At 45.0% G+C, this 27,199-nt stretch overlaps 1 protein-coding gene across 2 annotated transcripts in view; it reads left to right on the top strand.

Annotated features, from left to right (window-relative positions):
• Positions 1 to 24,584, top strand: part of arhgap22b (Rho GTPase activating protein 22b) — a 44,058-nt gene extending 19,474 nt beyond the window's left edge. The window contains exons 4-10 of one of the 2 annotated variants that reach the window (XM_085465695.1): positions 9,063 to 9,191; positions 16,152 to 16,359; positions 16,460 to 16,592; positions 16,670 to 16,743; positions 16,833 to 16,954; positions 17,082 to 18,093; positions 23,354 to 24,584. In XM_085465695.1, the coding sequence (XP_085321821.1) occupies positions 9,063 to 9,191; positions 16,152 to 16,359; positions 16,460 to 16,592; positions 16,670 to 16,743; positions 16,833 to 16,954; positions 17,082 to 18,093; positions 23,354 to 23,576 (1,901 nt within the window). In that variant the 3' untranslated portion in view covers positions 23,577 to 24,584. Of the gene's footprint in view, positions 1 to 9,062; positions 9,192 to 15,627; positions 15,876 to 16,151; positions 16,360 to 16,459; positions 16,593 to 16,669; positions 16,744 to 16,832; positions 16,955 to 17,081; positions 18,094 to 23,353 lie in introns of those variants that run through there. The other variant, XM_085465696.1, reaches the window with a different exon arrangement.
• Positions 24,585 to 27,199: the final 2,615 nt, after the last annotated feature.

Genomic DNA, 27,199 nt, shown 5'->3' with positions numbered 1-27,199 from the left:
CATTCGATTCCGGTTCTCAAAGTCCTGATTTGATTCAATTTAGCCTCAGACAGTCAGAAATAATATAATTCTGATCATTTATCAATACTGACACACATGAGACTTCATCAGAATTGTGAAAATCACAGCAGATGCCTTTGTGTGAAAGTAACTGAGAATAAAACACAGAAAAACATGGAGATTTTTCTGGTCTGGCTTTTGATAGCAGATAACCTTAAAAATATTCTGCAATATTCTGCAATTTTGCATAATTTTAAGAAGTTTAAATTTCTTCAGTATTGAACAGCAGAAATTAGACTTTCTTGTCCGAGGTCATTTAAGTGAAAAAAGAAAAAGACAGCGCTGTAAACAACGGTAGACTGGTGGGTAATAAGCAAATGAATAATGCAGAAAACAGGGATTTGAGACGGCAAACTGTTCTTGAAGTACAGAGAGAGAGAGCTGTGCATGAAGTGCGATTTTTATCCTGGTGGAAGCAAAACAGCAAAAGTCAGAGGGAATTCATGACGACATTGATCAAATGTGAAGCGTAGTTTGCTGCTTCTTTTGCTGCTGGCTCGGCGAATTTTGGTTGGAGAGAGACAAAACCTGCAGCTCAGAATCAGCGCAAAAAAGACATAAACACAGAGCGGACCCGACGCATCAGAATTGCTAAGCTCCGACAGCGTGTCCGTGTACGGGCTGTCGGGTGAGAAAGCCGAGAAAGACAAAGCTGATTCTGTGTCGGGTCCGCTCTGTGTTTACGTCTTTGTGTGGAATCCGTTAATGAATTGATATCGCTTTATTCAAGCTACTCACCTCTCTCTTCCACCTGCACTTTCAACTGGACCACGGCCAATCAGAGAGGTCCCGCCCCTGACTATCTCTGATTGGTTTAGTCCACGATAGGGGCATAATGTGTGTCTGTTGTTGACCACACAGAGAGTTGCAGAGATTTTTTTTGTTTGTTACCCGAACAGTTGGTCGCACAGGTGCGACCAAATATTTATTTTTAGTCGCACCACTGAAAAATTTGGTCGCATTTGCGACCAAATTGGTCGCACTCTACCGAACGCGATGGGCGCGTGAAAAAAGCCCCAAACGCCCCTAACTTGACGCGTGCACATTCGCACCTCTACGCGTGTCCAAGAAAAATCCATCGCGCCCCAAAATATCATATTTTAACGCGCGTGAACCGGAAATGTGGGAGGGATGTGGGAGGAAGTTTTGCAAGACCGGTATCTTTGCAAGATGGCAGCTGTCGAGCTAGCGCTTGAAGAGAGAGTCTCCTTTCTCTATTTACTGTGGAGAGCAGAGTAGCGGCGTAAAGGACATCCTTGCCGTACCTGGGTCCATCAGGTACTCCAGAGGCGTGAGCAGTTTGGTGAGTTTCACCACTTGCTCCAGGAGCTGCGCCTGGATGACGGCCGATTCCAGCGCTATCCCCGTCATTCACTCGGCCAGTTTGAGGACCTGCTGTCCCGCGTCGGTCCCAGAATCGCCCGCCTAGACACCGACTACAGGCGCTCAATCCCACCTGCAGAGCGCCTGTCCGTCTGCCTGAGGTTAGTAAAAGTGTTTAATACGTAGTCCTTTACTGATACCTGTGCTAATATATGCTAAACCATCCATTTATACACTGCTAACATGGATGTGCTATGCTAACAGTGAATGCTGTCGGTGTTTACTGAAAGCAAACTGTGGTACAAAGACGACTGTTTATAATATTTCTAGTGATACTCAGAAGGTCTCATCAAGTCCCGATTTAATTCGATTTATGCTGTTATCAGTGTTTGCATGATAGCATGGCTGTGGTGTCACATCAATGTATGCGCTCGGTGTTTGCTGATATCAAACTGTAGCATTAGGACCACTGAGTTAACTTTGTAGTGATACTCACTCCTTTTTATTTAGACCTGGTTTAATTCTGGGATAGTTGAATGTTTGTATATAATCCCTGCAGCTGTCAGACTCTATAGCAGGGGTCACAGCCTTTATTAAAACAGAGTTAGATAAAACTGTGAACAGTTTGGTTCATCTCTAGTTACATGGTTCTATCTTGATAAGCTGTCTTATCACAGATTAATTTTTCAAAAATATTAATGATTTAAGCAAGGAAAGGGCTACATGTCAACACACAACTCTTTATTTCTATTAATGTCTCACTTCATTCCTACCTGATTGACATGTTTAGGAATTATGAGTGATTGGCTCACTGTAGTGGCAAAAGTTGCTACCAATCAAATTATGATATGTTAAAGTTAAAACAAAACACAACTGTTTTAGATATTATCTAATATACATTTTGTAATTATCCTTATAATTACAAAATGTTTTATGTAAGATTTAAGTTTTGTGATTTAAATCTGACATCACCAAAGTATTTTGGAATTTGAATAATGTATTTTGTAACTGCAGTACACATAATACTGATTTTGAACAATTTTGTCCAGGTTCCTTGTCACCGCGGACTGCTTCAGCACCAAGCGTTCAGTTACAGAGTCGGTGTGTCAGATCACCCCCCAGGCAGCGACGGCCATCTGGGACTGTCTAGTGGACGACTTCATGGCTGTGCCTTCACCTGGAGACTGGCGGTTCATCACAGAGGGATTCCAGGAGCGCTGGAACTTTCCTCTGTGCTGTGCAGCTCTGGATGGGAAGCACGTCCAGACAAAGGCACCCCATATATCATATAGGAGACACACACATTGATATACACTAAATATTTATTTCATTTCTTTTTTGTGGTGCCCAAATTTATGCACCTGCTTGATTTTGTTTAAATAATTATTGCACACTTTTTGTAAATCCAGTAAACTTCTTTTCACTTCTCAAATATCACTGTGTGTCTCCTGTATGATATATTTAACTGACATTTTTTTTATTGTAACAACCAACGATTTATACAGGAAAATGATGTCTATTAACAAGGTTGCCCAAACTTCTGCATCCCACTGTATTAGTATATTTTGTTATTAGTATAATATGAAATAAATTCTACATGTGTCAAGTCGTGTGCCAACATTTGCTGTGTAGTAGAACTGAGACATTAGTCATTATAAAAATGTATTTCAGAATCAGAATCAGAAAGGGGTTTATCGCCAAATGTTGAGCAGGTTTACAACATTAGGAAATTGCTGCGGTGCTTCAGTGCAAACATAGTGTCATAAATAGCACTTAAATAGACATGAAAAAAAAATAAAAGTAGGGATAAGAATTAAAAGTGCTACGTAGAAAGATATGTGCATGAGATATACATGGGATATATACATGAGAATAAGAATTAAGAGTGCTACGTTGAAAGATATATACATGAGTGCAGGTGGTGATCAGTGCCAAACATGGAATGATGCAGTGACACAGCGTAGGGTCATGAGTTAGTGGCGGGAACAGTCATATGGTTATTGTTCATGTGTCCAACAGCAGAGGGGAAGAAACTGTTCTTATGGCGAGAGGTTCTGGTGCGAATGGACCGGAGCCTCCTGCCTGAGGGGAGCAGGTCAAACAGACTGTGTCCAGGGTGAGAAGGGTCAGCTGAGATCCGAGCTGCACGCCCCAGTGTCCTGGAGGTGTACAGGTCCTGCAGAGATGGGAGTCTGCAGCCAATCACCTTCTCAGCAGAGCGCACAACACGCTGCAGTCTCTGTTTGTCCCTGATAGTGGCTCCAGCGTACCACACGGTGATGGAGGAGGTGAGGATGGACTCGATGATTGCAGTGTAGAATTGCATCATCGTCCGTGTTGGCAGGTTGAATTTCTTCAGCTGCCTCAGGAAGTACATCCTCTGCTGGGCTTTCTTGATGACGGAGGTGATGGTGGGCTCCCACTTCAGGTCCTGGGTGATGGTGGTACCCAGGAAGCGGAATGAGTCCACAGAGGTGATGGGGGTGTCAGTCAGGATGATGGGGGGGAGTGGGGCTGTGTGCTTCCTGAAGTCCACAATAATCTCCACTGTCTTCTGGGCATTCAGCACCAGGTTGTTGTGGCTGCACCAGGACACCAGACGTTCAACCTCCCTCCTGTAGGCAGACTCGTCCCCGTCCGAGATGAGTCCAATAACGGTGGTGTCATCTGCAAACTTGATTAGCTTGACAGACTGGTGGGTGGAGGTGCAGCAGTTGGTGTACAGGGAGAAGAGCAGAGGAGAAAGAACACAGCCCTGAGGGGAGCCGGTGCTGATGGTCCGGGAGTCCGAGACATTCTTTCCCAGCCTCACATGCTGCTTCCTGTCCGTCAGGAAGTCAGTGATCCACCGGCAGATGGGATCAGGCACATTCATCTGGGAAAGCTTGTCTCGGAGATGGTCTGGAAGGATGGTGTTGAAGGCAGAGCTGAAGTCCACAAACAGGATCCTGGCGTAGGTTCCTGGGGAGTCCAGATGCTGCAGGATGAAGTGTAGGGCCATGTTGATGGCGTCGTCTACAGACCTGTTGGCTCTATATGCAAACTGCAGGGGGTCCAGGAGGGGGGCCGTGAGGGTCCTGAGATGGGAGAGAACCAGACGCTCAAATGACTTCATGACCACAGATGTCAGAGCCACGGGTCTGTAGTCATTTAGTTCAGTGATCCTAGGTTTCTTGGGGACAGGGATTATGGTAGAGGACTTGAAGCAGGCAGGCACATGGCATGCCTGCAGTGAGGAGTTGAAAATGCCAGAAAACACTGGGGCCAGCTCGTTTGCACAGTGTCTGAGGGTGGCAGGAGACACGCCGTCTGGGCCGGGAGCTTTCCGAGCATTCAGGTTCTTAAACTGCTTCCTCACATCTGCTTCATGAATATGAAGAGTTGTGGTCGGAGGAGGTGGTGTGAAATCCTCTTTTGTGTGGGGTGAGGAGGGGGGTGTTGTAGGTGAACAGTTTGAAGGTGGTGATGGCTCTATGGAGGGGGGAGAGGTGGGGGAATGAGTGTCCAAAGTGTCTCTATTGTTGGGGCCGTTGGAGGTGTGAAGGCTGCCTGATGGCTTGTCAAAACGGCAGTAGAAGTCGTTGAGGGTGTTGGCTAAGAGCAAGTCATCAGTGGAGTGGGGGGTTTTAGGCTTGTAGTTTGTGATATTCCTAAAACCTTTCCACACAGAGGCCGAGTCATTCTCTGAGATCTGCTGCTGCATCTTCTCAGAGTGCTGATGTTTAGCAATGTCCACTTCTTTAGTGAACCTGTACTTGGCCTCTCTGTAGCAGTCCCTGTCTCCGCTTCTGAACGCCTTTCTCTTTTCCAGCCACAGCTTTTTGAGTTTAGGAGTAAACCAGGGTTTGTCATTGTTATAACTCACCCTGGTGCGTGATGGCACAATGCTGTCCTCACAGAAGTGGATATAGGAGGTGACAGTGTCCGTAAACTCGTCCAAGCTGTTAGAAGCAGCCTTCAATGTGTCCCAGTCTGTGGTCTCCAAACACGTGCGAAGCTCCTCCACAGCCTCGTTGCTCCACAGATTTTTAGTCCTCACGACAGGTTTGGAGAGCTTCAGCCTCTGTCTGTACGCGGGGATTAGGTGGATCATGACGTGGTCAGAAAGTCCGAGTGAAGCGCGGGGCACCGCGCGATAGGCCCCGCTGATCGTGCTGTAACAGTGGTCCAATGTCCTCTCCTCTCTGGTCGGGCATTTAATATACTGCTTATATTTCGGAAGCTCATGGCTCAGATTGGCTTTGTTAAAGTCCCCAAAAGCAATGATGAGAGAGTCCGGGAATGTCCGCTCCGTGTGGAGAATCTGCTCCGCGAGTGCGCACTGAGCTGCCTGCGCATCCGCATCTGCTGGGATGTAAACAGCGGCCAGGATGAATGAAGCAAACTCCCGCGGAGAATAAAACGGTTTGCAGTGGATAAAAAGATATTCCAGAGAGGAAGAGCAGTGCTGAGCAATCACTGTCACATCTGTGCACCAGCCACTATTGATGTAGAAGCAGAGACCTCCACCTTTGGACTTACCGGAGAGAGCGGCTTGCCGGTCCGCGCGCAGCAGATGCCCTCCAGCTTGAGCGCGCAGTCTGGGATGTTCTCACTGAGCCACGACTCCGTAAAACATAAGACACAGGAGGAGGCAAAGTCTCTGTTCATGCTTCTCATCAGGGCCAGTTCGTCAATCTTATTCCCGAGTGAGCGTACATTAGAAAGGAAGATCCCAGGAAGAGCAGTTCGCAGTCCGCGTCTCCTCAAACGCACGAGTGCGCCGGCTCGCTTCCCTCTCTTTCGGCGTCTCGCTTTCCTGGTCAGAGTCAGCAGTAAATCTGCCGCAGATGCGACAAATATTGGAAATAAATCCACAGGCGTTGTAGTCCTGTAGTTAAGGAGCTCTTCTCTGGTGTACGAGTATCCAGAGGAGTGCCCAGACACAGAAGAAATGCACAAAAACAAAACAAAAGTAACGCACTGAAGCACCAGGGCAACCATACGCGGCGCCATCTTGGTTGATTTTTGATTTGAAATAATATTAAAATTCTCACACAGAAATACATTAAGCATAAATATATAAAATATAAGTATTTACAGAGAGACAGGAATAAAAAGGACCAGCTGCTCTCCAGAGCAGGAACCAGGCTGAGGAGGAAATGCTCCATTGGAGACTGGTGTGGCTCCAGCTCCACCACCGATGGACCGTCCTGGGACCCGTCCCTCATCTGCCTCGGAGCCGTCCTCCCCTGTGGGCCTGTAAAACAGCACAAAACACAAAGAAATGAGAAGGCTGCTACTAGATTTTAATTTCAACATTGAAAAAAACAAACAAACCAAAAACAGGATATAATCAGATTGGTTGTAGATCTTTAGTAAAGGTGATCACAGGCAATCCCACCGACTAAAAAGGTATCAGTGCTTGCTGTACATATCTGTGGGTGCAGCAGCAGGAGCTCAGGGACTGGGGAGCCAGGAGAAGCAACAGGGGATGCTCTGCTTCAGAATCAGTTGGTTCTATCAATACAGTATTAAATGTTAACAGGTTGAATATAATAATCATAGAGTAGACAGTGGTCCCTCATTTATTGCAGCAGGGGTTCTCAGAATAACTAGCCCCTGGCCACGCACTTTATACACTGTTTTCCCCACACACATGAACATTGGTCACAGTTCTCACAATTGATTCTCAAAGTGCAAACCTTTGTAGATTGCAAAACGTAAAAGTATTATTATGCCGTGTTTTGTCTTCATCTGCCCGCCACTTTCGTGCGCCTTTTTCCCTCGCGGTGCAGGTGTCTATTTCCGAATGAGGCTCATAGTTATGGGTGTTTTTGTGCTGTTTTTTCTATTGGACGTGATGGTTATCAAAACCAAACATGATAAATTTGGCAAGCGCAGGAGATTTGTCAATCAGGCTGCAGAATGCAATGCTGTCCGGTGCAAAAAAAAGAAAATGAAAATTAAGAAAAAAGAGGCAGTGACAGATGAACAGCGGGACCACTGTGTGCTGTTTATTAATAAACAATAAAATATATTCTTAAATGACAACATGCCTAAAAGCAGAACGGTATTTGTACGTCAGTGGGAAAATAGCGGTGGCTTGCTAGCTTTTGTGCGGCTTCCCCGGGTCAGTGAAAACTTTAGAGAAAACTTAAGAGAAATGAATGAACTTACCAGGTTGCCCGATCTCTTTACATATCTTCCTCCAAGCTCGGTCCTTTATATTCCTGTCTCGGTCCAGAAAGCAGCTGGTGTCGTACGGCTCCGGGTTGTTTGCTACGGCATTGATTAGCCTTCCTTCTATTGAAGAATAAAGGGCTTTGGCTGGATCTGCCTCTTTGAACTAGGTAACAGCCACGTCACCAGGCTCCTGATTGGTTGTCGCGGCGCGATTTGACGCTGGAGTTCAGATTTTTCCAACTCGAGCGGGGGACGCGAAACGCGTGTATGCACAAAATGCAACACATAAACTCACGCGCGTGGTTTTTTTCGCGAGTCAAACGCCTGAAACGCGCTACACTCACGCGCGTTTCAGGCGTTTTGGCGTTTTCGCGACGCAAATCTGCTTCCGAATTTTCGCGGGAGCCGCAATCGCGGGTCAGCGCGCCTTTCCATTGACTTTACATGTAAGCCTGACGCTCTGCCTGCCTCTATCGCGTTCGGTGTGAACACACCGTTAGTTATGCTGCAATAGGTGTAGGTTGCTGGGGGATTCCGATGATGCATCCTATGAGTATTTCTGCCTCAGTTACATTTATTACCCACTATGTGTTAACAGACCTCTCTACACTGAATCACACTTGTTATCAATCTCTGGCTCTTGTCCACAGCATGTCTTTTATCCTGTCTTCCTTCTCTCTCCCCAACCAGTTGCAGCAGATGGCCCCGCTCCTCCCTGAGCCTGGTTCTGCCGGAGGTTTCTTCCTGTTAAAAGGGAGTTTTTCCTTCCCACTTTCGCCAAAGTTTTTTTTACAGGGTTTTTCCCTGTATGTGTTATTGTAGGGTCTACCTTACAATATAAAGTGCCTTGAGGCGAATTGAATTGAATTGAATCCACCTTACCAAACCAAAACGTTTACCCCAGCATTTAGCCCACTCAAGTCCAGTGCAAATGTATGTTTTGGACTTGTTTTCAGTTTAAATGTATTATTTTGGTATCAAACATGCATAACATAGAGACCTAATAAGAGTTCAAAACCTCTTCACCTTAAGGTAAAGAAGATCAAATTCACTTATATATGTGTAACTAGTAAACAATGCTCTCTGCGAAATCTGCTGCTATCACAATTCCAACTTAATCCAAATAATCATTTCCCCTTTATCAGATCTGTGAGGTTTTTGGCTTATTATTTATCATGTTACATGTTTATGATATCTGTAATAGTTACTTGTTAATTCTTAACAGTAATGGTTTGTTTTAAATGTTTTTTCTGTTAGAGTTCATCTTCTCAACAATTTATTATCTTGTATTCAACTGCTAGGATACTTCAGAGAAAGTCCTGAGCAGTTTGACATTTATTTCAAGGTAAATTTATGAGGCAGTTCCCTATGAAGACAAAAAAACAAACAAATAACCAAAAATAAAACCCATCTAGTAGCATCACACTGCAGAGCACAAGTTTGATTCCACGATTAAGCCCTATTTCATCTCTGTTGTACTCACTCATACGCTTCTTCCTTGTGTGTCCCCGCAGGCGGAACAGGAGAGAAGGATCGGGCACCCATCAGCCATGAATCCTTCCTGCTCATGGCAAACTCCCAGAGCGATATGGACGACTGGGTCAAGGCCATACGGCGGGTCATCTGGGCACCATTTGGAGGAGGTAAAGCCAAACCTTTGAACTGAAACACGAAAAAAACATATTAGGCCACCAATCAGTAGCAACTAAAAATCCATATTTCTCTAAGGAAAATATACAAACATAAAAGCCAAGCTAACACTGCTTGTTTTTTTTGTTTTTTTTTGTTTTTTTTTTTGTTTTTGTTTTTTTTGGCCTGTCCCGTTTGGCTCTTTTGCCATCAGAATTGTTGTCTAAAGGCAAAGAAAGATGCCCAACGGATTTACTTTACCAAATTGACCATCCCAGCCTTGCCATAATGGTCCATTTGATTCACCTTTTATTGTTTATTTTATTTTCACTTACTGAATATGGGACAGACTTGACTGGGGGAAAGAAGGGGAGAAAGAAAGAGGGAAAGAGAAACAGCTGAGAAGAGGGACGGGGGAGAAGGGCAAAAAACAAAAACCAACAGAACGGGCAGAGAAAGAAAAAAAAGAAGAAAAAAAGAAAAAAAATGCATATATCAATCACCTGGGTCACCTGCTGAGAAAGAAAAAAGAAAACAAGCAGAAGAGAACAAGAGTAATAGAATAAACAACATCACAATGATATATGGGAATATGACAGTAAATACTAAATGTTAAACATTATTGTGCAGCACATAAGATCAACAGAACACAGTGTGCTTTGAGGTAGGAGCCAAAAAGGGTGTAGTTTGTGGGTGTGATCACCCGTGTGTACACCTGTGAGCATGGACGCGCTTGTTTTTTGTTTTTTAAAAGGTTCCTTCATGTAATGATCTGCTAGAGGGTGTGGGGGGGCCACAGCCCCGTCCTCCAGGGCATGAAGCAGGTATGGAGGAGATCAAAACTCCAGACATCCAGAGGCCCCCAGAATACAAGAGACCAAGGAAGACCAACAGAGGGGCAGCTGCGCCACTGTCCCGGAAAGAGCTGAGGAGAGTCCCAGATGAGGGCTCACTCAGCAGCCGCGGAGCAGAAGCCAGGGGGAGTTGCAGTGACGCGCCCGTGAGCTCCGCCGGCAGCCAGCCGTGCCTGAGTGACCGAGCCCCAGGCCGAGAGGCCGGGGGCACCCCACCTCCGAAGTGGCCTGAGCAAGCCCCAGGCTCCAGGCCCCGATAAGCGGCCGCCAAGGAGTGAGCCGGTGTGTACCTGGACGCCCATCCCCGGACACAAAGAACCACCAACGCACAGATGTCTGAGGGAGTCCGCCACTGGCAGGGGAAGTGGTGGTAGGGGGAGATAGGCCTCCAAACCTTGGAGGGCCTAAGATGTCCCCAGAGAGGTGGCGCCTGACACCCAACCTGACATATAGACACAGAAATACAGGCACACACAGATACAAACATCCATTCCCACCCTCATGCTCTCATATACACTTACTCCACACTCAACCAACGTGGAGACAGACATAAAGAGACGCTGTACACACGATCACACTCCCCAAGCGTACTCTACAAACCGGGTCTAGGTGCCCCCGCCCCTGGAGGGGGGAACTGCACCCAGACCCAGGTGGTGTTACCCTTTTCCCTGCGGTGGGGGGAGGCAGACCGCCCCGACTCCGCAGCAGCAGGGAGGCCCCACACTCCAGACCGCAGTCGGACGGCCAACTCCTCCTCCTAGCCCCCCCGCTCCAGCAGGTCGCAGAGAATGGGGGTGAGAGAAGACTCCGAACCTCCCTCCACCCGCTCATTGTAGTGTTGATGCATGTGTGTTCTAAGGTGCATTTAAAACCCAGGAGGGCTTGGAGCTACCTGCCAGAGAGCAGCAGGTAAGCGCATGGTCCCTCCTGCTGGCCCTCAATGTCTACGTGTATTTAACATTGAGAGGTGGGCAACGACGCCAGGGGTGGGGTGTACACCCTGATGGTACTTTGGATTCCGTGTATCGTGCCCACCCCCAAGATCCTATATGTACGTGTAATGAGAGTGGGAGTAATGTGAATGTCTAAATTGTGGGATAAAATTGAGGCAGAGGCAGCCAGAAGGGGACGGGGGGGTGGCCTCCTCTGCACCCTGGTGACATACCCCTACTCCAAGGTCCTGCATGTGTGGGTGGTTGTGGTGGAGCGGGAAGAGGGAGGCAGCTGGAGATGGGGAGGGAAGGAAGGGAGGGGCAAGTGACCCCTCCCTGGGGCCAGCTCCCCCGCTGACCCCAGTAGGCACCCCCATACTCCGCGACCCACCAGGGAAAGGGGGCCCAGGTCCATCCAGACCGGGGCCCAGCGCAGCAGCGCCTCCCGGCCCCACAGAGCCCAGGACAGTCCACCCAATCCCACCACAGAGAAAACTGCACCCACCCCACCATCCACTCATCTTCCAGACTACATAAGACAATAAACACCCAGGCTGAGATCTTCCTCCACCTCTCCTGTATCTCCCCCTCCTGTAGAGAGAGCCCCTGAGGAGAGGAAAGCTCCTGCAAGATGTGACAATCTCCCCCACCAGTTGAAGAGCCCCCCAGGTGGCTCGATGCACCGGCGGCACCCTGCTCCAGGGCTGGGCCCCCATGCACCCACCCGCCCACAACCCCGGCAACACACCAACCAGGACCCAAGCCCCCGAGGCCCGGTCCGGGTCCCAGCCCAGAGACGGAGCGCCCCCAGAACCTCACGCCCATCCCGGACCCACCCAGGGGCAGCCAGGCTACCAGGTCAGTAACCCACGTCCGTCAGCACAGACCCTCCCCTAGTCCCGCTGCATGCAGCCGCGAGGAAACAGTCACCTGAGAGCCAACAGAGCCCCTAACCGGACATGACCGCTACCCCGGGTTGAGCCCCCCAAGGAAAATGCCTCCGGGGAACCCCCCGACGCCCAGCTAACACTGCTTTTATTCATCATCTTTGTGTAAAAGAAAGCAAGATATATTATTCATATTTCTTTGCCAGCAATAATTCAAGGCATGCCTTCCAGTGCAGGAGATTTCCTCTCTGCCTTATAAGCTCAACACATCGCCCAAAATTTATGAAACTTGCTCTTTCTGCTAGAATAGAAAAGACTGCAGTCCACATCTCTGCTCTGTCTTTAATGTTTAGGTAACACACTTGAGCTGAGCTATGCAAACTATCTCCAACCCCAACTCTGTCTCATTTCTTTAGCCTGCAGGTAATTCTCACCCTGTCTGCTCGGGATGTCTAAGGCCAGAAATATAACCAGGCCTGTCTGGTTATGATGTGGGGCATAAGGAGCAGCTGAGCAGGAAAGTGTTGGGTTACAAAGCAGCTCTATATTAACAGGGGGATAAATGTAGAATAACACATAAATAATATACTGTATGATATCATTAATCTAATTTTAATCCTTGTCTTTAGTAAAGCATGTTTAAGAGCTGCTGGCAACTAGCAGACCTATTCTTTATGAAAATTAGTCATTTATCTTTGTTTATTCCCTCAATTTTAGAAAATAAAAACACCCAAAAAAAGAAGTTCTGTAAGCTTGGCTGATGGAAAAATAAGGGAAGATCTATGACAAGCATGACTAGCTTAAATGTCCACACAAGAAACACAAATAACAGACGTTTATAAATAGCTAGCATAGGCCTAATTAATTAAGAAAAAGTTGCAATACCACAATGCTATGCACGGAGGTTAGCACTGCTCTCACAAAACAAGAAGTTTTAAATGTGGGCTTGAATCCACTGGCTTGCTGGGGCCTTTCTGTGTGTAGTTTTCATGTTCTCCCTGCGTCTGTGTGGGTTCTCTCCAGCTTACTTCTACAATCCAAAGGCATCCAGTTAGTAATTGAAAGGTCCCAAATTACCATTAAGTGTGAATGTGAGTGTAACGTATTTGTGTCTGTGTTAGCCACCCCCTCAATTTGGATAATAGAAGAAAATGGATAGATAGATTTTATACTTGGTGCATGAAGAAATGAGAGTAAAGAGTCCTGGGTCATCTTTCCAGTCACATGTTTATCGTTTTGGACAATGACAGCATTTCTCACTATCTGAACTTTTTTAATACCCCCCAAAAGATTGGAAAAATAATAATTCATTTTAATCTTGTAATAAATATGTGCTAGTTTTTTGTCTATGCTAGCTTTTTATTAAAACGCTAGCATTTTGTGCTAGCAACTGATAAAATTCTAACAGCATTTTTGTCCAGCTTTTTGTTAACTTTTCTGAAATGCTAGCTTTTTGTGCTGCTAGCACAAAAAGCTAGCATGTTTTTTTCTAGATTTTTGACCGTTGAAAAGATGGCAAAAAATGCTAGCTTTTGTGTAGGTCTTCGAAAGAAAAAAAAACTAAAGCACCTTTAAAAAGTTTTTTTTTTTTTTTGCCTGTCCCATTTGGTTCTTTAGCCGTCAGATTTGTTGTCTGCAGACCAACAAGGATACCCAATGGATTTACTTTGCAAATGGATCATCACGGCCTTGCCGTATTGGTCCATTTGATCGACCTTTGTTGTTATTATTTATTTTATTTTATTTTCAGTTGTTACAAACAGGACAGACATGACTGAGGGATAGGAAAGGGAGAAAGAAAGATGAAGGAAAAGAAAAACAGAAGGGGAGAGGGACAGTGGAAAAAGGGCACTTAAAAAGAGAAAGAAGAAAAAAAAATCTCCTGGATCACCTGTTGAGAGAAAAAGAAGAGAAAACAAGCAAAAAAAACAGAGCAACATACTAAACACAACAGCATCGCATTAATCTAGCTAAGTGTAAACAGCAGTAAATACTAAATATTGAATTTTGTTGTGTAGCAAAAAGGACAGACAGTGCACAATATGCTTGGAGATGGCAGCCAATAGAGGTGTAGTTTATGTCTATGAACAGTGAACACCTGTGTGCACACCTGTGTGGATCAGCGCGCTTGTATTCAAATGGTTTCCAGGTTTCCACATGTAATAGTCTGCTAGAGGATGTAGAGAGCCATAGCCCGGTCCCCCAGGGCATGAAGCAGGCATGGAGGAGATCCAGGCCCCAGACATCCAGAGGCCCCAGAGTGCGAGAGCCCAAGGAGGACCACCGGAGGGGCATCCGTGCCACCCTCCTGGGAAAAGCTGAGGAGAGCCCCAGATGAGGGGTCATCCAGTAGCCACGGAGCAGAAGCCAGAGGGGGCTGCAGTGGCGCCAGCTGCCGGCAGCCAGCTGTGCCAGAGTGAACTGAGCCGCAGGCTGAGAGGCCCGAGGGCCCCCTTTGCCCCAGAAGAGGCCTGACCGAGCAACAGGCACCAGGCCCCGCCAAGTAGTCACCGGGAGTGAGCCGGTACATACCTGAGCGCCCAGCCCCGGTCACCAAGAACCACCAACGCACCGACCCCTGAGGGCATCAGTTAACGGCAGGGAGTGTGGTGAGGGGAGATAGGCCTTGGAGGGCCTGGGAGTTCCCAGAGAGGTGGAGTGTAAGACCCGACCTGACATATAGACACGGACACAAACATGCATTCCCACCCTCATGCACACATATACAAATACTCAGCACTAACCCAACGTAGGGATAGACATACATGGACACTGTACACACAATCACACTCCCCAAACAAACTCTATACCAGGTACCCTCGCCCCTGGAGGGGGAAACGGCACCTAGACCCAGGAGATGTTACCCTTTCCCCCGGGGTGGAGGCAAGCAGACCACCCCAGGCTCCGCAGCAGCAGGGACGGCCAACACCTCCTTCCAGCCCCCCCGCCCCAATGGCCAGCAGAGAACAGGGGTGTGTGAAGACTCCAAACCTCCCTCCTCTCGCTCATGTGTAGTGTTGCTGCGTGTTGTTCTAAAGTGCATTTAAAACACGGGAGAGCATGGTGCTGCTGCCAGAGAGCAGCAGGCGTTAGCACGGCTCCTCCCGAGAACCCTCAATGTCTACATGGATTTAAAATTGAGAGGTGGGCACCGGCGCCAGAGGTGGGGTTGAATACACAGACCATCCACTGGACGCCGTTAACGTGCCCACCCTCAAGGCCCTATATGTATGTGTTATGAGAGTGTGAGTAATGTGGATGTCTAAGTTGTGGAATAAAATTGAGGCACATGTGGCCAGAAGGGGACTTTATCCTTGGTTCTTTGAAGCGTTTTTAAGATGATACGCGGGGGTTTATCTTTCCAAAGGAAAAGTTTTAAAACGAGATAGAAAAAAAATTGTGAAAAAGAAACAATAGAATGAATATATAATAATATATTTTTGCGCATTAGCTTAGCTTATCATTAGCCTATATCACTAGAATTTTCACTTTCCCCTCAACATTCATACTAAATGCACAGTGAAAGTCAATACACTGACACCTACACAGCAAAATCTCCAGTGTTAAATTAACACTGGAGATTTTGCTGTGTATGTTCAGAGTGAATCCCCTGACCGGCTGGGTGGTATTTCCAGCCTCCCTCTCCAGTTCACAGGCAAAATGTGCCAGTCTGCTGCCTCTGTGTCCAGAATAGATCTGTGCCAAATCATAGACCCCTCCTTAACAGCAGCACTGCAGTCACAGCAGATCCCATGCAACATGTCTCTGCTTCCTCAGCTGCTCTTTCCAAGCTTCTCTGTCATTTTCCTCAACTTGGCTTGTTTCTGCTGAAGTCTGTGGGATAAATGAAAGATTAATTACCAGCTACAAGAGTCAAATGCCTGAACAGGAATGGATGAACATGGTGAAATGTGGGCTGGGGAGGTATGACAAACGCTTTCTGCAACTGTGCAGCTCCTGTTCTTTCAATTACTACCATTACTGCAAGCTAACATCCAGCTGTGACTGCTGCAGCCAAACAACAGGTAATAACCTGGCATAAAATTGCATATTTATTCTGGGCATTTTTTTCCTCTGTTCATGTTAACTGTCACTTTTTATTTATTTATTAATTATCTTTGTAATCATATGAAGGCTACAAATAACCAAAAAATGCTGTTCCAGAAACATCCTGTCATATTCAATTTTCCCACAGAATAAATGTACATATTTTCATCACTTGCTCCACAATCCAAAAACCAACTACGGCCTCGTGCCTTCAGAAAGCCCTGACATGTTATGTTTCTTCCATCTGTCAACAGGGATATTTGGCCAGCATCTAGAGGACACAGTGCAGTACGAGAAGAAGTTTGGCCCCCGCCTTGCACCCCTGCTGGTTGAGCAGTGTGTGGACTTTATCAGAGAGAGGGGTCTGGATGAGGAAGGTCTCTTTCGAATGCCAGGACAGGCCAACCTGGTCAGGGAGCTGCAGGAGGCCTTCGACTGTGGGGACAAGCCCCTGTTTGACAGGTGGGTGAGAGGATGAAATGGGAAAATTCACTTTGCCAAAGACTTTTATGATCATCACTGATTTGAATTCTACTGAATCATCTTTCTTTCTGACTTGCAGTAACACAGACGTCCACACAGTGGCATCCTTGCTGAAGTTGTACCTGCGAGAGCTGCCTGAACCAGTTATCCCCTTCTCCAAATATGAAGACTTTCTAACCTGTGCGCAGCTTTTGGCCAAAGATGAGGAGGAGGTATGTGCTGTTTACCTTTGGTGTGAGGACTTTGAGTGGTACTGTGAGTAGAATAAGGATGATTTGTCTCATATCAGGGAGTCCAGGAGCTTGGAAAGCAAGTTAGCACTCTACCTCTACCGAACTACAACCTCCTCAAGTACATATGCAAGTGAGTGACTTCACCCGTTAGGTTGAGAACTTAGGCTTTTGTAGCCTAATCAGTTTTTTACTCTAGTTTTTCACTATATCTCTCCTTAGATTCCTTGATGAGGTCCAGTCCCACTGTAATGAGAACAAGATGAGTGTCCAGAACCTTGCCACAGTATTTGGACCTAACATCCTTAGACCGAAGATGGAGGACCCAGTCACTATCATGGAAGGTACAGAAAATTAATGACAATCAAATAAGGTTCTGTTTTTCTGTAATTTATTTATTAAAAATGATAGTTTAGAATAAAACTAAAAAAGTTATACCGACACCGGCTGAATGTGATTTGTATTGTCTAGGAACTTCTCTTGTCCAGCACCTGATGACAGTCCTCATCAGGGAACACAACCGTTTGTACTCAGGGAGGGAACAGGAGGGGCCAGCTCTACCCCAAACTGAGATCCCCATCCAAGGGCATCATCTCCAACACCGCAGCCTGGGAGCCTGGATCTCTGAAGAGGACCTTCAGAGTTGCCCCGTCTCCAACCCAGACCAAGATCTGCACAGCAGTGCCTCATCCCTGGACGCCAAGCTGTGCGCAGCCGTCAGTCCCACTCAGACCCCTAACCCAAACCCTGGACCAAAACTTGGGTCTTCATCGGGAAAGGGTGAGACGGTAATCAGTCCGAGTAAACAAGCCAAGACCATGCCTTCCTGGAAATATTCCTTCAAAAGCTCTTCAGCGCCTCGTTCCCAGCCGCAAGCTAAGCAAACCAGCAGCAGTGGCTCCGCAGCAGATACAACCAGTCTGTCTTCTGGTGGTGGAGGAGGTGGAAGCGGGGGCAACTGGCTTATGAACGGTTTGTCCTCCTTGAGGGGACACCGGCGCACATCTTCAGGGGAACGGTCCACCCGTGACCGTGACTCCACCGGCTCGTCCCAGAGGCTGTCCACGTATGACAACGTGACCTCCTCCTCTAGCATGGGGAGCGTTCCAAGTGTATCCAGCACACCGTGGTCCACGTCCTCCTGTGAAATATCTGTCCCGGACTCAGCAAGCGAGCCCCCGGTGCACCAGAACTGTGGAGGTGTGGTGGAAGATGGAGAAAGCCACAGAGAGATTAACAAAGAAAGGGATGGAGGGATGACGACAGACGCGAGCTCCGAGCAGGACAGTTGCGAGGCCATGGAGCTGTGCAGCAGCAGCGCAGCCTGCAGTGAAAATGGAAACGTGGCCACGGCAGCCGGGGTGCCGTCCATTATCATGTCCGAAGATGGAGATGGGGAAAAACTAACACTGAGCAGCCTGGTAGAGGGACTGAAAGACGAGCTGAGAAAACAGAAGACTACATATGAGGCCAGGATCCAAAAGTAAGTCTCTGATGCAGGATCTTTCAAACTTATAATAGTAGTGTCGGTCTTTTATATGGTAAATAGAAAGACATTTGAATGAACTTTATGGTTTTGGATGTCAGGCTTTTATTTCATTAGCACAGAACCAATGGAAGTACTTCAATTACAACCTGCTGTGAGCCCTTTAAAGGGCACTTTCGTATTGCTGTTCTTTACAGTTGGGGGAACACGTCAGGAAGACAGTGAATAAAGACTGAATAAATAAATATGAAATACATCCTGAGATGGAAAAAGTTCCCAAAACAAAAGATCGTATATTTACCATAATTCCAATTACCATTTTTTATACTAAACCCAAATGGCATGGTTAAAGCACACCTATGCTCAGTTTGTAACACACCAATTTAAGTGTGTTAACACTTAAAATGTTGTTATCTGTAACACTGAAAATGAACTGGTATTTTCAAAAACCTTTCCCTTTTTGCAACTAAAACCTGTCATGGAAATAAATGGCATGTTTTTTAAGACATACACAGAGTGTCACGGCGGGGTGCACCGGTGTGAAGAAGAGGTAGACCCAGATGCAGACACAGTGGAGACAGAACTAGGTTTCCAAAAATAAAGCGAGCCTTTATTGTGGCTGATGGCATGACAAAAACATTAGAGAACACTGAAACTGGGAAAACTAAGGAGACTAAGAACACTGTGTAAACTAAAAAGACTATGACACTCTGTGAAAGAACTATGAAAAATACTATGAACACAGAGTAACTAGGCAGGCTATGAAACAGTGAGACAATAACGGAAACTATGAAAAGATGAGGTGAGGATAACAGACGATCTGACACCGACTGAGCAGAAACACACGGATTAAGTACACATAAGGAATGATCAGGGGAAGCGGAATCACACGGGGAAAACAGCTGACAACAATTAACATAATGACAGGACAGGGGACGCGAAGCTAAATACAATAAACAAAAAACACAAGGATCCTTCAAAATAAAACGAGAAACATAGCGAGACCCAGACATGACTCGAACTTGACAAACAAAGAAAACTTGGACATGACACATGACAGATAAGCACACGAAGACTTAACACAAAAAACTTCACACAGGGATGAGACAAATGGGGAGCTTGATAATAATAATCAAAGTGTTTTTATTGAGTTTTCAGAAAGCATATCATTCATACAGAAAAGCTCGAACTCAAGTCCTACCGCACAGTGTAAGACAAAACTATACCCAGACAGAGGAAGAAAAGAAAAGGGAAAAAAAAAAAAGGGGGGGGGGGGGGGGGGGGAGTTGCCAGTTATGGAGTGGAAGGAAACTCATCTTCAAAATAGGAAATGAAAGGCTGCCAGACCTTAAAGAATTTCTTGGTGTTGCCCTGTATAGTAAATCTGAGATGTTCTAATTTGAGGTGTGCCATCACCTCCTCCACCCAGCGTTTATGGGATGGCGGTGTTGCCTTTATCCAGTTAAGTAGAATCAATCTCCTAGCCAGCAATGAGGCGAATGCTATTGCCTTCCTCTGAGAGGCTGTTAGTTGAGTTTCCCTCGGTGCCACACCAAAGATGGCTGTCAGAGGCATTGGTTCCATATCCTTATTAGAAATGAATGAGAATGTTCTAAAGATGTTAGCCCAAAAGTCTTTCAGCCTGGAACAAGACCAGAACATGTGGCATAAGTTGGCTGGTACCTGTTTACATCTGGGGCAGGTCGGATTGGCCCCCTGGTACATTCTTGCCAGTTTCTCCCTTGACAAATGCAGTCTGTGCAACACCTTGAACTGTATCAATCCGTGTCTCACACATATAGAAGCAGAGTGTACTAGATCTACAGCCCCCCCCCCAGTCAACCTCTGAAATGTCCAGCCCCAATTCTTCCTCCCATTTCCGTCTTACATTGTCCAGGGAGGGGGAAGCCACATTCTGAATATGTGTATATAGCGTGGAGATTGTCCCCTTAGTAGTCGGATCTGTGTCCATCAACTCGTCTGTCCATCCGCTTTGTGGAAGCTCGAGGGAGGGGCTGAATGACTTTTTCACAAAGTCCCGAACCTGGAAATATCTAAAGTAATTAGTCTTGGAGGAAATTCCATAGTCCTTTTCCAGTTGAGCAGCAGACATAAAAGTACCATTTTTAAAAAGATGTTTGACACATTCCACCCCAGCTCTATGCCATTCCCTAAAGGCTGTTCCCCCGAGGGCTGGGGGAAACAAGTGATTTCCATAGATGGGAGCAGACAGGAGGGCGGTTCTGTTTTTAAAATGTGATCTGAATTGAGTCCAAATTTTCAGAGAATGAGATACCACCGGGTTGTTTGTGTAAAGATGTTTGCTCAAGGGTAGAGGAGCGCAGACCAGGGAGCGCAGGGACACTGGACTAGAGACATACCTTTCCATATGAACCCATATTGGGGTTTCATCCTCATCCAACTCTTTGACCCAAAATAACAACTTATGTATATTAGCAGCAAAATAGTAGTGCATATAGTTCGGCAGAGCCAGACCTCCCTCTTCTTTCTGTCTCTCAAGAAACTCCCGTCTTATCCTGGGGATAGTTTTTTTCCAAATAAAGGCAGACGTACATTTGTTCAATTCCTTAAAAAATGATTTAGGAATGAAAATCGGTATCGTCTGAAATAAATAGAGGAGCCGCGGCAGTATAATCATTTTAACAGAATTTACCTTCCCTGCTAATGATAAGGGGAGCGACGCCCACCTTTCCATATCTAATTTCGCTTTGTCCAGTGCAACTTTAAAGTTATAGTCCAGTAAATCTTTATACTTACTAGTTACATTAACACCTAAATATGCGAATCTATCCTTATGTATTGCAAAGGGATAGGCCCGGAAAGAAAGTTTCCTCGCCTGTTTATTAATGGGGAAAAGAACACTTTTGTCTAAATTAATTTTATAGCCCGACACCCTCCCAAAATCTTTGATAATACCAAGGGCCACCGGGATACTAGTGGCAGGGTTTGACAGAAAAAGGAGGAGATCGTCAGCATATAAGGACAGCCTATGGTTTTGTGTCCCCCTTTGTATCCCTACCAATTCAGCAGCCTGTCTCAGCATCATCGCAAGGGGTTCAATTGCCACATCAAAGAGCAGGGGTGACAAAGGGCACCCCTGTCTTGTTCCCCGGAATAGAGAGAAGGGTTCAGATATGATATTATTCGTTCTCACCATAGCCTGGGGGCTCGAATAAATTATTTTAATCCATGAGCAAAATGTTGGACCAAAGCCGAATCTTTCGAGGGCCGTAAATAGATAGTAATACTCTATTCGATCAAAGGCTTTGTGGGCATCTAAGGATATCACAATCTCTGGCATAATGTTATCTTCAGCAGTATATACTACATTGAACAGACGGCGGAGATTGCTGGAGAGTTGTCTACCTGCAACAAACCCTGTCTGATCAGGATGTATTATCTTACTTATGATTATGACAAGCTCAATTCTAGCTGCCAGTACCTTGGTCAGTATTTTATAATCACATCCAAGTAAACTTACTGGGCGATATGACTCACATTTAAGTGGGTCCTTATTCTTCTTAAAAATGGGGAGCTTGATAAATCATGAATTAAAACTGTAACCTAGGCATGACAGAATGTAACTAGATAAACTGAAATGAAACTAGACTGAAAAAAATAACAAAACTCAGAATACTGGGTCACATGACCCAGGACCATGACACAGAGGTGCTTTAAGCAACAAACAAAATGTTAAATCATTGGGCTGGAAGCAGCATATTTATATACCTGTGCCCATGCGTCATTATTAGCGTGTCCAAATTCATGGGCTGCATCCTCCTGAGGACCCGGCCTTCGCGGTCTACGTGGGCCGGGTCCTCAGGTTGGGTAAGCCGGAAGTAAACGACTGTGAAATTGGACGGTCTAGCCTTCTGATTAGCGTTACCGCTGTCTCGGTGGAGTTTAATAAACTTGGCCGTCTGCTCCTTGCTATCTAAAATATAACAGGACACTGGCGTAAATCTCACACTTCTGTTTAATCCGTTTTCTGTTTGACGTTTATTCAGCTGTTTGAAAACCAAGGAGGAACCCACCCGGAGGATTAATAAAGTTTTATTTTATCTAATCTAATAACTTTACAACAAATAAAACACTGAAAAAAGCCAAACAATAACATTTTAGGTTGTCTAAGTGACTTATATATTACGTTTAACCTGAGTAGCGAAAGCCCGCGGTGATCTGAAAATGATGTGCCGGGAGTTGTGCCATTCTCTGCGGCTCTAGTGACCCTAGATAGCCAGCTCTTGGCTAGCTATCGAGCTGGTGGATAACAGACGTCTCCGAAAACATTGAAGCACTTTTGGAAATATGTGATATCTTGATAAACCGAGCAGATATTTGAAGTTTACACACCCACATTCTTGTCTGAAAATATGTTAAAAGTTTATTTTGTGACCCAGAAAGATTAATAAGAGTAATTTTAAAACTTAGTAGCGGCCGCCATTGCCGGAAACTGGAGTTTGGCTGGGCCGCGCTATGAATTCTGGGATATGGTGGGCCACGAAGGACACACCCGACCCATCCTTCAAATTTGGGGAAAAGGAGGACGCATTTGTCGGCTGCATTCGGAGGAGTCTACGAATTTGGACAGCCTTCGGCGCGTCGCTGTGATGTAATCGGTCTACAAATGCGTCCTCAGGAGGATGCAGCCCATGAATTTGGACACATTGTTTGGTCTATAATTTTAGTCTGTTGTTAGGTGGTTGCATGGCAACATGATGACATCATAATATATTATATATAATTAAAGCTGGATATAAAGGAAATTTTACCGTTGCAAAATTTAAGTTATACAACGCTCTTATAAGGCATTAGAGGTGCATAAATGCTGCAAATGGGTCATTATAGCCCTTGGTAGGTGTTGGCTAGGCAACGTGATGATGTTATTATCTGCTATAGATAAGAACTATAAGCTATACCTGTGTGCCAGTTTTGGTAGCTCAGCTCCAGATAGTGTTGGAAATGTTTGCAGAAAACTGATAGAGATTATATTATGCAAGTAAGACATATATATATGTAGAGAGAGAGATAGCTAACAGCGGTTCTTGCAGGGCAGATTTGTTTTATTTCCTCCAATGCCAAGAATATCACATTAGTATTAATCTGGGCACACGGGTCAGACAAAAAGTTGGGAAGGTAGGAAGTTGTTTGAAATGTGCTTTACTGGGTGGTTCAGCCAAACAGAAAAAAGGCAAATGTCCGTGACCTTTTCTGTGTGTATTGTGCTTCCACACAGATTGGAAGAGTCTAGTGCTGCTCTGTGTGCCCAGATGGAGCGTTTGGAACAGGAGATGGAGCAGGAGAGGAAGAAGCAGCGCATGCTGGAGATAAAACTCAGAAACTCTGAGCGGGCACGGGAGGATGCGGAGAATCGCAACCGCCTCTTGGAAAAGGAAATGGAGGATTTTTTTGCCACGCTGGGCGATCTGGCCCTTGGTGCAAGGACTAGTGACCTTTGATACACGGCCTCTCATCTGTCTTGGGGTGGGGGTGGGGCATTTTGTGGTATGAGTCCTAACTCAAAATAAGACTGAAAATAGAAAATAAAGAAAACCTACTTGTGCACATGCGTAGAGATCAGATAGAAAATTCTGAAGGAAATAAACTTTGACTGTTTTCTTTCTGAGGATCATCTCTACTAAACAGCAAGTGGTCTTGATTTTGTTACGCATGCTTCAAACTCATTTTAAAAAGATGGCCCTCCTGTGATTACTGCAGAGGTTTGTCTTACAAATTGAGTTCAGGTGCCTGGATATAAATGGTGGAACATAATGTAACAATTTATGAAGTGGATAGCACTGACTTCTTTAACCACTACTTTAAAAGGACAATAACTGAATGGATTTTGTGTTAAAAGTGTGCAACTTAAGACAGTGGACTGCTGTCTATCTGTATGGGATCTTAAAGCAATAGCTTCACATTTTGGGAAATACACTTATTTGCTGTCTTGCAGAGTTAGATGAGAAGTGTGAAACCAATCTCATGCCTGTATGTCAAAGAAGGTGCTAAAGCTAATAGCCATTGAGCCTAGCTTAGGGGCACAAACACGAGGCTCTAGAACCATTGGTAAAGAGCCATTTTTTAAGAAGTTTTTTTTTTAAGCTATTAGGCTATTGATTATAAAATGCAAAAGCCTACTGGGCTTATGAACACAGCTTCATAGTGATTGTTTCAAAGTAGGCGTAAACATGTTAATAGGTAGCTAAGACATAAATAGCTAATACCTTAGAGATATTTTCTTACACTTCACAGTTATTCTGCTTTGTTGATGATTTTAAAAAAGGGAAAGTAATTAGTTTTTGTTAGATCAAAATATCATTTTAGTAATAAAAACTTAAAACCAACAAAGAATCATTAATAGACAAAAGCTGTTATGCATGGTATGGTAAAAGACTTTAATTTACACCTGTTAGTAATAAGTCATTATACACCTAACAGGTGGTGTTTCCTACAGAGCCCCGCAGGGGACATGGGAGAAAAAAAAATTAAAACGGACTTTTGCGAGATCTCGCAAAACTAACTCGGGATCTCGCAAAACTTTTAGCCGCATTCTTCGGACGCCGGCTTGAAGTCGACCGGGAGGTCGAGGCACGATGTGCCGGGAAAGCGGTGTTCCTCCCGGCTGAAGTAGGTCTCGACCTCCTGTTAGCTTCGAGCTAACGGGAAGAATGCGGCTAAAACTTTTGCGAGATCTAGCAAAAGTTTTGCGAGATCCCGAGTTTGTTTTGCGAGATCTCGCAAAACTTTTGCGAGATCCCGAGATAGTTTTGCGAGATCTCGCAAAAGTCAGTCTTAATTTTTTTTTCTCCCATGTCCCCTGCGGGGCTCCGTAGTTTCCTTCATCATACACCTCAAAAAGCATTTTGGCCCCATACATAGATTTTTTGGTCAGAAATTGCTAGAAATGGCTCGTTTGATAAAGGTAGCTAACCAATTAGCCTAGCGTAACACAAGTTAAAATGGTGGCCTAGTACTGTTTATATATAAAAACTTCACTGACACTTGCAAAGCTAATTGATTAACATATATAATTTCATTTTCTGGGCACTTAAAAACTGAAATATTAAGAAAATATTAGGTTGTGGTTTTCATGCTAACCCGAGGTAGCTATGTCTAGCGTTAGTATGCATGATGATATTGGACTTTTTAGCTAAAACTTGGCAAGAAAGCAAATACACTTCCCAAAATGTCAAACAGTGTCTTATACTGCAGGGTCAGTTTAGGCTGTAGAGGAAGCTAGCAAACGCTTTTCTGTTTCAGAATTTGAAAATGTTAGTTTCTAAAAAAGAACTGTAACTTTTACAAATTGACCCTTTTTAAATATCATTTTAATCTTTTAAACACCAGACACTGAAATTATACTAGGTTAGTGCTGGCCAAAATCCCATTCATGTACTGTATATCTTCAAATCTGGACAAATGAAAGTTTTTGAGTAGCTTATAACTTCTAATTACGAGTATTTTGTACTATTTGGGTAAACTGACTCCTTAACTACAGTGGTAGCTTTAGGAGGTTCAATTTGTATATTGCAACACAAAGGCAGGTTTAAGAAAACTACTCTTTCCAAACAGTTTCTTTTCAGAGGGGAAAAAAAAAGCAAACGCATTAACAGATGGGACTTCTGCCATAGCTCTTCTTTTATCCTCAGGCTCTTCCAGTGCCTCTCGTCACCATCGACATGGTTCCCGAACTCATTTGATGGCAAAGCCTCAATCTTTGGTTCGCTCTGATCCTCACTGATGTCAACATACCTTTAATGTACAGATAATATAACAGGTTCTTTTCAGCTTAGCACACGGGATATGTGCCTCAGTACATGAAGTCCATTTACAGTACACAGTAAAATACCAAAGCTAGACCGCCTCAGTTCGCTCACGAGAGATCAGAATGGCCTGCCTGGAAGCCATGTTGATTTTGGCACACGAAGCTGAACACTGCCCTCAAAGAAACAATGGAGTTTCCTGGTTGTGCCTTCAGGGAAGTGTTCTGAACTAGGAAAAATGAAGTGTTGCTTGCTTGTCCACAGATGTGGTGCATATACTTCTCCATAATAGCTTTTTTAAAAGACATATGGAATAAACTGCTGATGCTGATGAGTCCCTCGAAGGTGCCAATTCTTGTGAAAGTGAATTGTGAATTGAATGGAAGTTTTGCATTAAGAATGTATCTTTATAGTGAATGTAATGTGTCGTTGATCAAACCAGCCCGATAGAAAATTGTAAACAATAGAGAACGCATCAAACTCACTGTAACACTCAAATGTCTGCTCCCAAGATGAGTGAGTACTACTGAGTTTTGTGAGAACGTTATCTTCAGCATCTTACCGTTAATCAGAACATCGAGAGGTGTAACTAGTAACAGTCAATCCCCAAAGGGCCCCTTAGGCAGTACAATTATATGTGAAAGCGTGCTTTTGGTTGGGCAATGTGACCATTTTTTAAAGAGCTAAAATACAGTGTTGTTATATTGACTTCATTTGCACATGTACACGCTGGTCTAACTCTTTGATTCCAACAGCCTTTTACTTTTCTCCTATATGTCTCATGACGAAGGTTAAATGTTTGTTATTGCTCTGCGGATCATCTATGGTGCTTATTTATTATGGATTTCCACTATTGTAACAAATGACCATGTATGGAAATAAAGGTGACAAGGATTACACACATGACGGTGATTAACCTGACCTACTGGAGTTTCTGTTAGCGTTACAGGTGATAACTTAGCGCTCCACCTTCTGTTCAAATATGGCCACTTTTGGCCCCAGAATCAAAATGGGTGTGGTCAAATCCTGACACTGGCCTCCAATTTTATATACAGTCTAAAGCAGCGGTCCCCAACCTTTTTTGCGCCACGGGCCGGCTTATGTCCGACAATATTTTCATGGATCGGCCGTTAAGGTGTCGCGGATAAATACAACAAAATAAAACTAGTACTGGTACCAAAAAAAAGAGGATTTATTCATAACACACGGGAAAAGACCCATGGAAACAGAGTTAATGATAAAAATGATTTAAAAAAAAAAAAAAAGCGATAAACCATAAATTTCACACCCGAGCTTCAACTCTTGCGGCCCGGGGATTG

This window comes from Copadichromis virginalis, linkage group LG8 (genome assembly GCF_057382275.1).
Source record: "Copadichromis virginalis isolate Kocher_CV1m ecotype Utaka linkage group LG8, C_Virginalis_male_GT1.1, whole genome shotgun sequence".
Lineage (NCBI taxonomy): Eukaryota > Metazoa > Chordata > Actinopteri > Cichliformes > Cichlidae > Copadichromis > Copadichromis virginalis.
This window is presented reverse-complemented; position numbering and strand designations above follow the sequence as displayed.